Here is a 16,106-nt window from a genome sequence, read left to right as displayed (position 1 = left end):
GTGACTGTGGGGGAGGGGACATTAGAGTGTAAGCTCCTCTGTACAGAGACTGATGTGACTGTGGGGGGAGGGGACATTAGAGTGTAAGCTCCTCTGTATAGAGACTGATGTGACTGTGGGGGAGGGGACATTAGAGTGTAAGCTCCTCTGTACAGAGACTGATGTGACTGTGGGGGAGGGGACATTAGAGTGTAAGCTCCTCTGTACAGAGACTGATGTAATTGGTTCAGTGATCTCTGTACAGCGCTGCGGTACCCTGTTTCCCCGAAAATAAGCCCTACCCTGAAAATAAGACCTACAAGGACTTTAACTAGGGCTTATTTGGGGGGTAGGGCTTATATTGCAGCCTTCACCGACAATCACGCTAGGTCTTATTTTCGGGGAAACAGGGTATATGTCAGAGCTATATAAATGTAAAATAATAATAATAATGTGTGACTGTGGGGGAGGGGACATTAGAGTGTACATTTTTGGTTTATTAAAAATCTTACAAACTAAATAAATACATATTTATATATATGTGACGGATCTCGTATACCAAACCCACCCGCGGCCGACAGACTCGCCATAACCAGCCCTTAACCCCCCAATCACGAGGCAAACCACACAGGTGTTGAGGGTTAAACACGCAGAGCATAAACTGTTTATTAAATACAAAACATCCACCTTTATACACAGTTAGGGACACTCCCCTTAGCCTTGTCATAGAGGGGGAGGGAACAAGGAAGAACCAATGGGAACTCAACACTTGTACTTTGAAACAGAAACAAGAGTTGAAACACATAAAGGGATTATGATAAGCAGGCAGCCCCTCCTGAGATGTGTCTCCAGACCTTTTGTCTACAGGCCATGACCCAACATAATTACACCAATAACAAGAGGGGGGATGGGATGTAGCTGATCTAGGGAACTTCATTACATTATCTCAATGCCATTTTGTCCCCAAGTCGCGTAGCTCCATGCTTTGGGAATACCGCCGTCTTGTATATGCCTTTATCAGCTAAAAGTACATTGTTTGTGGAATAAAAGTATATATTTAGCCCAGCCGGGCCAATAGGTTTAGGTAGCCGGAAACTACTCCACGAGCCCAGCCACAGATACCGCGTTCACCCGGTTCCGATGAATCGGCAACCACGGACACAAATGTCTAGAGGTGACATCTTCTCCAGGTGGTGGGAGAAGGCAAATAGCCCTCCAAATCTCTCGTTCTCTGCTGGGCCATAGTCTGTGGATAGGAGGCCAGACCATAACCCCTCCAAAAAACACAGTGATAGTGGGTTCTGTCACAATATATACAAAATAAATAAAAATATATATAAACAAAAATAGTTTACATCAGCATAGCAAAAACATAAAGAAAACTAAATATACCAACCTAAACAAAGCCCCTCCCCCCACCTAAACACACCCTCAGGCTAAGAAATCATTACACATGTAACCCATGAATGCGGCCTTTTTCCAAAACTCCAATCTTATATAAAACTCTAGGGGACGTGAAAGGACAGAAAGAAAGCCGCACACCCAGAGACTGACAAAAAGCAGCTACAGAGACCTGACATTCCTCCTCGCCTTTGTCCAGACCCCCGGTCACCACCTGTCCTTCTCAAGCCCCCGAATCTTCCCAACCTCATCCAGAATGTCGTGCACCACCACCTCGACAGGAAGGACTTTTTTCCGAATGGAAACCCAACACCATGCATTCCATGTGAAGAAACGGACTACTAAGCTAACTAGATAAAATGTGTCTCAAAATCAAAATCCTGATGTGTCTCAAAGGCACCTTACGAACACTCCGCATAACTCAAGCCGGAGAGGAAAAGGATACCCAGAGCCCCACTCACCCTCTTGTAGACTTCTATACTGAAGGGGCACTGAAGCAAGAAGTGGTCCATTGTCTCCTCCACCCCACCACATTGTACTCTTGGACAACCACAGTTCTGCGCAGAGCGATGCTTCAGGTTGCCCTTTACATAGAGTCTGCCATGAAATGAGCGCCAGGCCAAATCCCGATTCTCTCTAGATTGAGCAAATGCAGACCCTCCCTCATAACAGGGCCTGGGCAATCCCTCAAGGCCAGTGGCTCACTAAAGGCAGATTCAACAACCCTCCTCTCCAGGGTCTTCCTAGGAAGAGACCTAATTTCCTCCGCCGTCACTCGCCACTGCCGAAGCATTTTCAGGCATGGAGCAACATAGGCTGGGAGCTCACCATGTCGAAACCTCAGGCTTTTCACTGGCCCACCATTCTCCCAGCTTCCCAGAAAAGACCTAAACCAGGACTGAAAAATACCAACCCACCCTGGCGGTTCCTCTGCCAGCATGGTAGCAAAATTATGTTTCAAAAACATCAGAGAATAAAAAAACACCGGGTTGACCATACCTAGGCCACCCATCTGCCTGGGAAGGTAGGTTACAGACCTCTTAACGAGATTCGGTTTGTTCCCCCATAATAGTTGGAAGAAACAGCTGTAGATTCTCACATAGAAGGACACTGGCAAAACACAGACAAACATGACATACAGAAATACTGGAATCAGCTAAGTTTTAATCAGGTCAATCCTTTCCCTGTAAGAGATTTTCCAGTCCTTCCAGGTGGCAACCTTGGCATCGGCATCTTGCAGCCTGCTTTCCCAATTTGCGAGGCCATAATCGATGGGACCAAATTTGAAAATCCATCTGGCCCAGGCGACTTCTTAAGGGCAAGCTTATTAATAGCCTTAACCACCTCATCTGCTGTGATGTCCTCTGTCAAACTTGCAAGAGAACTGCCATATCCCAGTCTTGGGATAGAAACCAGAAAACTTGATTTTCCTGCCCGATCAAGGTCCCTCCTGCCCAGGAGGTCAGCATAATATGACCTGGCGGCAGGGGCGGATCCAGGGGGCAATTGCCACCCCTCAAAAATAGTACAGACTCCAAGGCTTTCTCCCTCCACCACCACACCAGATTTGCGTTACGAGGCTTCTAAATGCAGCAGCAGGGACTTTATTTCTACTTCCCCTGGCTCTCCCAAAGTCCCAGGTGGCCTAAAATATATTCCCTGGGCCCCAGCAGTTCATTTAGAGGGGGTCAGTGGCATCACTATGGGGGTCTGGAAGTGATGTGACACAGGGGCCGCTGCTACACACTGGCAGATTTGCAGCACAGCGGTGTGAGTGTCACTTCACTTCCCTGTCAGGCGGAGTGATCTCCACCCGAAAGGAGCTTCCTAGTCCCGGCTGGTGTGACGTCACGATTCAGGGGCGGCAGGATTGAAGACAAGATGGACCTGTAGCCAGAGCTCAGTGCACTGCAAGTAAGTGATCACTTAGCTAAGGAATTGTTATGTTAATTAGCTACGGCGGGCATTCTTATGTTAATGAGTTAACACCTTGTGAAGAGGTTAACGCTTTGGGGGAGGGGAGGGTTAAATAATTTACAATGGTAATTGTAATATGGCACATGGAGGGGGTTAATGTACTCACTGATGTATTACTGACCAGTGGCAATTAACCCCTCTGTGCAGCATTAATGACAGTGGCACTATCAATGTTAATTAACCCCTTTTATGCTACAGCATGAAGGGGTTTATAAACACTGCCACTAATGCAGCACAAAGGGGTTAATTAATTGCCACTGGTCAGTAATACATCATTGAGTACATTACCCCCTCCATGTGTCATATTACAATTACTCATCATTATCATCATCATCATTATCATCATGATAATCACACAGTACAGGTGCGTTGAGCCACAGCCCCTGTATTGTGCGATTATCATGATAATAATGATATAGAATGACAGAAAAAAATCATCTTTAGGCTTCATTTACACAGGGCGTTCTGCAGACATGCGTCTAAAATGCAGGGCTGTCTTTTACTGGCTTGGGGATGCATAAAGTGTTCCATGCATCCCAATGCCGGCATCCCATTTATTTCTACTGAGACACACAGCCGCTATATCCCAATATGTCATGCGTGCGGATCCCAGAATGCAGGCAGGGTTTATTCAAGGACCCGAACCAGCATGTCATATTGGGATATAGCGGCTGTGTGTCTCAGTAGAAATAAATGGGATAAAACCACCCCGCTAGCGGGCAAATAGCGGCGCTAAAACGGCGCTAAAAATAGCGCCGCTTTACCACCGACGCCCACCCAGTGTGAAAGTAGCCTTATTTCCTGGCAGTGCCCCTCCCGAGACCAGACTCTGGATCCGCCCCTGCCTGGCGGTTTCTAGGATCCCGGACTTGGACTTTGTCAAGGAACCTGTACTGTCAACCAGGCCAACAACTGACTTAACTGCTCAACCTTGTTTACAATTCTGGTAAAGGTCAGGCGAGTGATATTTCCCATAATCCCTTTCCAGAACCAAATTGGCATGCCTGTCATATTGACACTCCCTGAGCAGAAGTTTAAACTCAGAGTTCATCCCCGGATCCCCATTATTCGACACAAGCCTATCAGGCTTCCCTTCGCAGACGCTGGTAGGTGACATACTTATCAAGCTGTTTATTTCTTCCTAAGGCCTTGAAAAAACCCAACAATCCTTTGTTTTGTAAGCTCCCACCACTCTGACCTACTGCTGCAAAAGTCCATGATTGATACCTGTGCCTGAAAAAAATCCCCAAAGGATTGACTCACCTTCACATTGTCCAGGAGTGCCGAATTTAACTTCCAGGTACCCTTCCCCTTAGGTGGTGTATCGGGGCTATTCAGTCACAGACAGAATACAGAAAACTCCACTGCCTGACACACTGGTGCTGAGAAGGCAGAGTTCCCCTTTAAAAAAAAAACTATCTATTCTAGTCTGACTATTACCTCGCTGAAAAGTGAATCCCGTGTCGTCTGGACAGCAATGAATGTGCACATCAAGACCTACCTCTCTAGCTATAGTAAAAGAAGACCAGAGCCTCTCAGGAAAGGATTCTTCAACGAGGAGCACACAGGTATTAGGAAAGTTCAAATTGAATCTTTATTAATAAACAATCCACCCACATTAAATTATTAGCAACAATGACCTCCATCAAGAAATATAAAAATCGTAAGTAGTACTAGTAACAGACACACCACTCACAACCTCCTCATGTACTCGGACTCCCCGGTAGCCGGATACCAATTCAGATCACACATTTAAATAGGCATAATAAAGCAGCAGAAAAAATTCTGTAAAGTGCCAAAAAAAATGGGATAAGTCCTCAATATGTAGTAGCAGTCTCTATTAAAAATAGTTGGTGGCTGACCTGCCAATATACGATGAAAGGAGTTGGAATACAATGAGGTAAAAAGCAGCTGGAATATGATCAGAATGAGTCCTTGGAAGATGAATCAAACGTTCATTGAGTTAAAACACAATAATAATCCACGCTGTTCCAAAAAGTTCATCTGTTCGCCGGGCAATAGAGGGGAGGATTGGGGGTAGGTTGGAAATAGGTAGCAAGGTGGGTGCTGTGAATGTAGGGGCGTCTAGCTGATGCGTTTTAATCGGCAGGCGATTTTCTTCAGAGCTAGAGAAGTACTGGATCACTAGCAGCTAAATAGTAAAACCATTATCCTAATTAGCAGCAGCGGTTTCCAGTCAGACTACCCACATTCCAAGGTTAACCCTAAAAGCTCATTTAACACTGTGCAGATAGAGATCTCTGATAAACCCAGACCCAAGCACACACACATCCATATAGATAAATTAGTAAACTTAGCTTACAATACATGGAGAGAAAGAAGAGGAAGAGTATTCTCTGTAAAGGTAATGAATAAGAAAGAAATGATTATTATAATGGAGAGAAACAAAAAATGCTTATCTTGAGAGGTCCCCATTAGGCATAGTCAGGTGAATAATTGGAGATTTAGATGCCGGCTTGAAATAATAAACTGACACTCATAAATGAATGTGTATGCATATACGTAGTTGACCAGCAAATAATATAGGGTAGTTATAGTTCTTGAAATCAAGTAAAATGGACTAGATGAGAGACATAATTAGGATATAGAATATAGAAAAAGAGAGAAGCATGTATAGAGGTGATCTAAGATGTCTCTTAGCTAAAAAGACATTACAATCCCATATATACTGTCGTTGTGAGTATCAATCTACATATGTATGTATTCCTAATGATTGGGATTCTAAGAAAACAGAGAGATTACACTCATTGTTCAAACCGGCAGGCTGGAGGGAATTTAAAAGTTGAATCCACATTTTTTCTTTTTGGTACAGTATTCGATCAAAGTCTCCCCTTCTGAGGGGCAAGTTCAGTCTATAGATACCTTTGATCCGAAGGCCACTCAGATCACCTCCATGTTCATTAAGAAAATGTAGAGGGAGTGGGCGTTCAACATCTTTCTTGAGGATACTTTGGATGTGTTCACTGATCCTGACCTTAAGTTGTCTTTTTGTTTTGCCCACGTAGATTTTACCACAAGGGCATGTGACCATATAGATCACCTGTGTGGTGGAGCAGTTAATAAATTCTTTAATTTTTGGCCTGTGGAATCAGTGAACACATCCGTCCTCTCAACATATCTACAGATAGAACATTTTCCACATGAGAAGCTACCCCTCAGAGGGGGAAGATCACTAAGCCAATTCTTACTAGAGGATCTTATATATTCGGAATGAGACAGAATATCTCCAAGATTTTGGGATCTACGTGCTGTCATCACCGGACGATCACCAATAAATCTCCAAAAGATAGGGGCATCCGATAAGATGTGCCAATGTTTGGAGTGAATATCCTTTACCTGGTCCCACTGAGACCCGAACTTTGTAATTATTCTAATGAGATTTTGGGAAGAGTGTCCCTGTTTGTCCTTGGGTGAAATAGTCAACAGTTCCTCTCTTTTGGTATTTATAGCTCTTTTCTTAGCCCTCCTAATGGACCTATGAGAATAACCTCTTTCCCTGAATCGTGTATAGAGCTCAGCAGAAATCAGCATCCGAGGAGCAGTTCCTTCTGATTCTCAGGAATTGGCCAATTGGAATTCCCTGGATCAGAGCGCGGGGGTGGTGGCCAGTTGCCTCAAGGTGGGTATTAGCCGCCGTGTTTTTGCGGAACGTCTTAGTCATTAAACGTTCACCCTGGACACTGATGTAAAGATCCAGAAACAAAATTGTGTCTGGATCATAAATATATGTGAAACGAAAGTTTCTATCATTGGTGTTTAGTTCCTGCATAAACATATCCAGCTGTTGGGGGTGCTGCCCCAGATCATGAAAATATCATCAATGTACCTCAGCCACAGCTTGCTGTGGCTGAGGTACAGTGGCGAGACGTACACCGACTCCTCCTCCCATAAGCCCAGATGGAGACATGCAAAGGACGGGGCCCATGGTGCTCCCATGTAGGTACCCATTCTCTGCTGAAATTAGGATCCAAGAAATTGGAAACAGTTATTAGCCAATATAAATTCAAGGAGTTCTAGAATAAACTTGTTTTGGGCTGCAAGTAATGGAAAGCTCTTTTCCAGGAAGTGGCCAACACCCTGGAGACCCCACTCGTATAAGGATTCCACACCATCCCCACGAGCAGAGCCCCCTCCAGGCAGACAACGTTGTTAATTTTCCTAAGCACATTCCTCGTATCCCTGACAAAGGAAGGCAAGTCGTAAACTAGTTGTTTGATCAATGCATCTGTGTACTTGCCTATCCTCTCCAGGGGTCCCTTAATAGCGGAGACTATAGGTCTCCCTGGGGGATTGGTTAGGGATTTGTGCAGCTTGGAAATAATATAAAATGTTGTTATATTAAATTCACGTACCGACAGATGGTGAAGTTCTTTCTTAGAGATTAAATTGGCTTCTAACGCAAAAAGCAATTTTTCATTAAGGATCTGAACAATCTTAGGGAAGGGATTTTCAGTTCGTTTTTGAATAGGTAGAGGTATCCAATAGTTGGTGCATAACTTCCTGTTCATATTGCTGTCCTGACAGGAGGACAATGTTGCCCCCCTTGTCACTACCTTTTATTACCACATCAGGTGCTTCTTGAAGTTCTTTTAGCGCACATCTCTTTTTTCTGGATAGATTGTCGGACCCCTCCAATTCCACTTTACTTTCCTGAGATCCTTCTGTACTTGATCGAGAAATAGTTTTATCCATTTATGTTTCGAAATGGGGGGCATTTTAGAAGATTTTATAGTCAGATTAGAGGGTCTATTATTAATACCTAAATTTGGGGAGACTTCCGAATCAGACTCTGAGTCGGGATTCTCGTGAAGTAGTGATATTAGGTTATTTAGTGCCTCCTGTTCCTCTAAGTTATTTGGATCCAGAGACTGTGTGTTTTCACGATTGGAATGCCAAGATCTGAAGATTACCTTACGTAAAAAGAGACTGATGTCTTTGAACACCTCAAACTCATTCATGACGGATTTGGGTGAAAAGAAGAGACCCCTCTTAAGTAAAGAGATGTGGTAATTGTATAGGGTATTAGGAAAGTTCAAATTGAATCTTTATTAATAAACAATCCACCCACATTAAATTATTAGTAACAATAACCTCCACCAAGAAATATAAAAATCGTAAGTAGTACTAGTAACAGACACACCACTCACAACCTGCTCATGTACTCAGACTCCCCGAGGTAGCCGGCTACCAATTGAGATAACGCATTTAAATAGGCATAATAAAGCAGCAGAAAAAATTCAGTAAAGTGCCAAAAAAAAGGGGGATATCACTGTAGTTTTAACGACTTTAACCCCTTTTATACTCGGGGTGTCGTGACAGGGGACACAATGTTTCACCAAACCTCCTCAACCAGACCCATAAATCCTCAGGGGGTATAGACTCATTACTTGTCAGGATAGTCACATTCTTTATCAAGGGCTGAAGTGAGACAACTTTAGGGACAAGCCCCTTTCAGTCCGGCTGGCCCCCATATACACGCTCAAACCACTCCCAAAACAGATCCAGCGATTCTGGATACACAAATGACAAATCACATTCATAGGAACCAGCCGGACTGATGAGAGCATAAATAATCTCCACCTTAAAACCCATGGCTAGGATCTTATCCACAACCACCCTTCTGATATGTGGAATATCTCCTCCTTCCCACCTGAGCTGTACCACATTCCTGCGTTTAATGGAAGAAGGTGCGTTAGGTGAAAGTCACACAACTATCTCCCTTCCACCAGCAGTAGTATGACTTTGTCCCGACACAGCCTTAGCATAATTCATAACTGGGACAGATGACACATTAACTGGTTGCATAGGAATATTAACTGGCTGCATAGAAAGCTCTGCAATCTGGTTTGGTAAATTACCACCACTTGATCCTCCCTCCTCCCCTCCAGCACAACAGTCCCGCTCACCATAGCCTCAGAAATACCACAGATACCAGCAATCCCATTATCAAGTAAAGTCTTCTGTTTAGAAAAAACACTACCTGTTTCGGTGTTCATACGGCCCTCCTGCTCTGCAGTTTCAATGTTCATGCGACATTCCTGCTCTGCACTGTTTTTTCCACTAAGTTGTTCATCAATTTTCATTATTTTTCCATCAGTTTTATATTATTTAATGTGCAACCCTGCACTATATGTCTAATGTTGGGACTATTCACCTTTTTGCTTATAAGCACATTTGGACACATTTGGGGATTAATATAAGTTCGTACCGTGGTATTTTATTTAACTTCATTTTTGTTTTGTTTGGTTGCCACTATTGATTTTTTTATCAATTGTCACCTAATTAATTTGTGTTGATTAATCACAGGGTGTACACCTGCATGTAGGTATGAGACTGATCTGCTAGCACAGTCCACTCAGGTAACGGTGGACATCTAGATCCACTACCTAATGAGGGATAAAGGGGTGCATTTATTATTATATAGTACCTGGTTCCTTTTGAGGTTCATTAAATTATAAGTCAAGGTACCCAGATAAGGTAGCGCCATCCACCCCTAATCAATTCCTTTCATTATTCAACTCACCCCTTCGGGGGTAAGTGCAAGGGGAGGCTGCAAGCCTCTAGGTCCGTCAGCGCGGAAACCCTTCCCTTATTTTCTATATAAATGTATAATAATAATAGTGTGTGACTGTGGGGGAGGGGACATTAGAGTGTAAGCTCCTCTGGTACAGAGACTGATGTAACTATTTCATATTCTTCCTCTGTAGGTCTCCCTGTGGTCAGTGAGATCTACAGTGATCGCAGGAATCCAGACTATGGAAAGCCTCTAACCTTGCGCTGTGATGTGATCGGTTGCAATCCCAGAGACACCCCTGAGGTCACCTGGTCAGGTTCTGGAGGAGTGCTGGAGAAAGGACAGCAGAGAGAGACTCGAGGCGGCGGAGACAATTTGTCCTGTTCTCTGACTATAACACCAACAGCTCGGGATTATGGGAAAGTCTATTCCTGCAGGGTGACATGCAAGGGCATGAAAAATCCTATTGAGAAGAAAATACACCTGAGGCTCCCAGGTAAGTAACTAGAAGGGAATCTGGAAACATAAACTTATAAACTTCATAAGGACTGTAATGAAAGTTACACTGTTTGAATCTTGCAGTGCTCAGAACTTTATATTATAATACATCTGATATCAGAGATAAAGGACATTGATATATAACATACTATGGGCCCAATTCACAAAGATGTAACCCAAAGATAAGGATCTTTATTTTAGCCATGTGACTGTCATTTTAGATCTCATCGGACTCAACTGAAAATAACTGTCACTGTTTTTTAAATAACCATCTTTATTATGGTGTTAGCTTTATGAAGTGAGACTCCTGTCCTTATTGGTGAGAATGTATAATGGGGGGGAGGCGGGGTCCTGGCTATATGTACACTGGGGATTATTTGCTGAATCTCTGCTACAAATGGGAGATAGGTGAAGGGGGGAACTCTGGGGAAAGTTTCCTGTATCAGCCTGTACAGCCCTCCATGACAAGAACTGGATATAATTATTGCAGCACTTCTACTAAAGTGTTTGATGGGCAGTTACTTTGTAAAACATGGGCAACAAATTCTATTCTGTTGTAGGCATCCTGAGTTGCAGCTAGGCTGTAGTCAGCTTGAGCTCTGATTGTCTCTGTGTTTGTTGGGTTTCCCCTAAGTTCCGGATATTGTTTACTTTTGCCTGTTGGTGTTCTCCAGCAGATAGACCAAGAAGAATCAGTGTTGTGAATTACGAATATTTATTTTCTTGTAGAGCAAGGGTGTCAAACTCAATTTTATCATGGGCCGAATCAGCCGTATGGTTGCTCTCAAAGGGCCGGTCGTATCTGGGCATGAGCTACGTACAGAGTGCAGAGTTCAGGAGAGGGTTACGTACAGAGTTAAGGAGTGCGTTATGTACAGAGTTGAGGAATGCGTTACGTACAGAGTTGAGGAGCGCGTTGCGTACAGAGTTGGGGAGCGCGTTACGTACAGAGTTGAGGAGTGCATTATGTACAGAGTTGAGGAGTGCGTTATGTACAGAGTTGAGGAGTGCGTTATGTACAGAGTTGAGGAGTGCGTTACGTACAGAGTTGGGGAGCGCGTTACGTACAGAGTTGAGGAGCGCGTAACGTACAGAGTTGAGGAGCGCGTTACGTACAGGGTTCAGGAGTGCGTTACATACAGAGTTGGGGAGTGTGTTATGTACAGAGTTGGGGAGCGCGTTACGTACGGAGATGAGGAGTACGTTATGTACAGAATTGAGGAGCCCATTACATACGGAGTTGAGGAGCGCGTTACGTTCAGAGTTGGGGAGCGCGTTACGTACAGAGTTGGGGAGCGCGTTACGTACAGAGTTGGGGAGCGCGTTACGTACAGAGTTGGGGAGCGCGTTACGTACAGAGTTGGGGAGCGTGTTATGTACAGAGTTGGGGAGCGCGTTACGTACAGAGTTGAGGAGTGCGTTATGTACAGAGTTGAGGAGTGCATTACGTACAGAGTTGAGGAGTGCGTTACGTACAGAGTTGAGGAGGGCACTACGTACAGAGTTGGGGAGCGCGTTACGTACAGAGTTGGGGAGCGCGTTACGTACAGAGTTGGGGAGCGCGCTACGTACAGAGTTGAGGAGGGCGCTACGTACAGAGTTGAGGAGGGCGCTACGTACAGAGTTGAGGAGGGCGCTACGTACAGAGTTGAGGAGGGCGCTACGTACAGAGTTGTTGCGGACTGCTGCAGGGTCTGTTGATGCTGGGGGATCTATTCTAGCTGGAAGGGATTTTTTTTGCAGGGGGGGATCTATTGTTGCTGGGGAGGTCTATTGTTGCTGGTGGGGGATCTATTGTTTCTGGGGTTGGGTCTTATGTTGCAGGAGGTCAATCGTTGCTGGGAGGGATCTACTGTTGAGGTAGGGGTCTAATGTTGCTGGCTGTTGGGGTGTCCATTGTTGCTACATCTATTTTACTGCCTTTCTTGTTATCATAAACAAATTTCATACAAAATGCTGCATAACAAAATTATACTTGGTTCTGTATTCTCTAAAGGGGTGGTTCTGGGATGTGGGTAGGGAGTGGAACAAAGGAATGGTGCTCAGAGGTGGGTAGGGGGCAGAATCAAGGGATGATTGAGAAGGGAGGAGTTCCTGCACCTATTCTCTGAGTAAAAAAACCCTCCTTCTATGATATGTGAGTGCGGTCATGTAGTGTCTCTGATGACCGGAATCGTCTATCCTTCCATTGTATCTCTCCTTCTACACTCCATACACAGAATAACACACATCTGTTTGTATTTATCATTACAGAGAGACCGCCCACATTATCTGACATTATTGTCCATCCAAAGAGAGTGACAGCCAATCAGGAGGCCTCATTCCAAGTAACAATATCAGGATACTCCCCCCGAGATCTACAAATAAAATGGTATAAGGAGTTCAGCACGTTCCCCCAATCTGAGGTGACAATATCGGATCCAGAGATCGGATTGGACGGTCTGTATAAATCTTCCAGCACGCTGACCTTCACCCCGAAGATGAGCGATCATAATACGACCCTCCGGTGTGAGGTGACACACAGTCCGTCCAAGACCATCCGAGAGAAGCGATATACTCTGCACCTGACAGGTGAGATCCCCGTGTATTCTTCATATGTATGATGTGTTCATATGTCATTCATTAGATGAGTCCAGAGGGGGCGCTCCATGTACATCCCATCACCCTCATCCCAGAGGGGGCGCTCCATGTACATCCCATCATCCTCATCCCAGAGGGGGCGCTCCATGTACATCCCATCACCCTCATCCCAGAGGGGGCGCTCCATGTACATCCCATCACCCTCAGCCCAGAGGGGGCGCTCCATGTACATCCCATCACCCTCAGCCCAGAGGGGGAGCTCCATGTACATCCCATCACCCTCAGCCCAGAGGGGGCGCTCCATGTACATCCCATCACCCTCAGCCCAGAGGGGGAGCTCCATGTACATCCCATCACCCTCATCCCAGAGGGGGGCGCTCCATGTACATCCCATCACCCTCAGCCCAGAGGGGGCGCTCCATGTACATCCCATCACCCTCAGCCCAGAGGGGGGAGCTCCATGTACATCCCATCACCCTCAGCCCAGAGGGGGCGCTCCATGTACATCCCATCACCCTCAGCCAATAGGATTAGGTGGAGGATTCCTAAACACAAATGTCTGGCTGAACGGAATGTTCCTGTTCTCTTGGGGTCTCTGATGGTCATGGATCTAATTATCAATATATAGATATTTATTGATCGTTGGGACATCACTGTGTAATGATTTGTCTTCTCTTCATTATAAATATTTCTCTTCTTTTATAGGAGATTCTAGGAAGGCGGAAGAAACAAAAACCGGTAAGAATAGTTTATAAAATCTTCCTGGGAACAAGTCAACTTATCTTTTCTTTCTTGTTCATTGAAGAGGCGAAACTAGAACCTTCAGGGCCGAGGTGTGTCCCCTTAGTACTCAGGGCCGAGGTGTGTCCCCTTAGTACTCAGGGCCGAGGTGTGTCCCCTTAGTACTCAGGGCCGAGGTGTGTCCCCTTAGTACTCAGGGCCCGGGTGTGTCCCCTTAGTACTCAGGGCCGAGGTGTGTCCCCTTAGTACTCAGGGCCGAGGTGTGTCCCCTTAGTACTCAGGGCCGAGGTGTGTCCCCTTAGTACTCAGGGCCGAGGTGTGTCCCCTTAGTACTCAGGGCCGAGGTGTGTCCCCTTAGTACTCAGGGCCCGAGGTGTGTCCCCTTAGTACTCAGGCCCGAGGTGTGTCCCCTTAGTACTCAGGGCCGAGGTGTGTCCCCTTAGTACTCAGGCCCGAGGTGTGTCCCCTTAGTACTCAGGGCCCGAGGTGTGTCCCCTTAGTACTCAGAGCCGAGGTGTGTCCCCTTAGTACTCAGGGCCGAGGTGTGTCCCCTTAGTACTCAGGGCCGGGGTGTGTCCCCTTAGTACTCAGGGCCCGAGGTGTGTCCCCTTAGTACTCAGGGCCGAGGTGTGTCCCCTTAGTACTCAGGGCCGAGGTGTGTCCCCTTAGTACTCAGGGCCGAGGTGTGTCCCCTTAGTACTCAGGGCCGAGGTGTGTCCCCTTAGTACTCAGGGCCCGAGGTGTGTCCCCTTAGTACTCAGGGCCGAGGTGTGTCCCCTTAGTACTCAGGGCCGAGGTGTGTCCCCTTAGTACTCAGGGCCCAAGGTGTGTCCCCTTAGTACTCAGGGCCGAGGTGTGTCCCCTTAGTACTCAGGGCCAGTTCACACCATAAAAACGCAGTCCGGATGTGTTCCAGATGCTTTTCTGCATGCACGTTTTTGACGCGTGTTAATGCGTTCCAGTGTAATTTTTTCCCTTTTTTTTCTTACCCTTAAATAAGGACATGTGTGTTCCAGTGTGTTTTTTGTGCATTTAGGTGCGTTCCAGTACAGTCCAGTGCAGGAAAAATGCAGCATCTTCTACTTTTTTTCTGGAACTGCAAGCACTGGTGTGAACGATGCCATTGGAAACCATATAACCGACTTTCCATGCGTTTTTGATGCAGGTAAACCCTCACTGGACTGCATGTGGTGTGAACTGGTCCTTAGAGCTCACACACAGCTTTTTCTTCCCCTCTCCAGTCATGTGACATGACAAGGGTAGAGAGAATAAGAAGAGCAGTGCGCCCTCTTCTGGAGGGAGAAGAAAAGGGTGAATCCTCTTCTTGTGATTGGAGTGAATCACTTCTGTCAGTGAGAAGAGACACAAGCGGCTGAGTCCCCAGCACATCCCCCCCCTTAACATGCCGCCTGGGGTAGGTGCCCGCTCAGCCCCTCTCTCCTCCCATTCCCTCCCTAGATCCCTCCACACACACAGACTTCACAGCCCGGACTCGGATCCTACAACCGAGTCGCGGGTGACAAGTGCCTCGCTGTTACCTGCACTTCCTGGAAGTGGACAGAGGTGGCAGCAGAGCGGCGGTGAATCCTGGAAAGTGGTGAAAAGACCAGATGGTTATCGCTGAGCTCGAAAACAGTAGGAGAAAAAGAAAAAAGGGAAACATTTGAAATAAATCAAATAAATGAAGCTGCCAGCACCAAAAAGCTCATTATACGAACTCAAATCTGTGGAAAACATAGGGTGGGTGCAGCGCTAATAACAGTGTGGAGAAAAAAAAACACAAAAATTTGAAGTTTGAATCAAATATTTAGAAGTGGTAAAAAACCTGAGATAATGAAAAAGGGAAAACTAAAGCAGAGTCCCGATATAAAATGTGAAAAAAAAAAAAAAAAGATATGATGTTATATAAATAGTGAGCCTAATTGAACAATATAAACTCTATAGATGGCAAATGACATGTGCAAGTACCAAATATTGTATTAAATAGTCCAAAAAGTATAAATGGTGAAATCCACAAACATTGATCAGATGAATGAAAACAAGAATCTGTGAAAAATCACAAACTTAACAGTGAAATAAACACAATCAGAAAATGGTGAAAAATAGATATAAATTATTGAAGCTTAACCAAAGTCCCAATAATAAAAAACAGTGATTCAGAAGATGTAGGTATGAAGACACAATGTCGGCACGAAGCTGTGAAGAAAAGCCCCTCCTCCAAACAGGCTTTACACCCGAAGTGAGTATGTAGTCTCCTTACCCGCAGAAATGACCACAACAGCGGTCTCACCAAACACAGGGAATTCGGTCTCCCAAAAACCTAATAATGGATGTCCCCAACTCCTGGATCTTTATCACTCCAAGACATAAACAAAAATTGCGCCCATAGTGCAGC

At 45.4% G+C, this 16,106-nt stretch overlaps 1 protein-coding gene across 9 annotated transcripts in view; it reads left to right on the top strand.

Annotated features, from left to right (window-relative positions):
* LOC141111803 (hemicentin-1-like) overlaps positions 1 to 16,106 on the top strand; it is a 368,745-nt gene that overhangs the window by 333,765 nt on the left and 18,874 nt on the right. For 6 of the 9 annotated variants that reach the window (XM_073603940.1, XM_073603947.1, XM_073603941.1 and 3 more), the window contains 4 exons: positions 10,086 to 10,388; positions 12,644 to 12,961; positions 13,676 to 13,708; positions 14,748 to 14,876. In XM_073603940.1, the coding sequence (XP_073460041.1) occupies positions 10,086 to 10,388; positions 12,644 to 12,961; positions 13,676 to 13,708; positions 14,748 to 14,876 (783 nt within the window). The remainder of the gene's footprint in view (positions 1 to 10,085; positions 10,389 to 12,643; positions 12,962 to 13,675; positions 13,709 to 14,747; positions 14,877 to 16,106) is intronic. The other 3 variants (XM_073603946.1, XM_073603944.1, XM_073603945.1) reach the window with 2 other exon arrangements.

The sequence above is a fragment of the Aquarana catesbeiana genome, linkage group LG11, assembly GCF_042186555.1.
Source record: "Aquarana catesbeiana isolate 2022-GZ linkage group LG11, ASM4218655v1, whole genome shotgun sequence".
Lineage (NCBI taxonomy): Eukaryota > Metazoa > Chordata > Amphibia > Anura > Ranidae > Aquarana > Aquarana catesbeiana.
The sequence above is the reverse complement of the archived record's forward strand: the minus strand, read 5'-3'. Positions and strand labels throughout refer to the sequence as shown.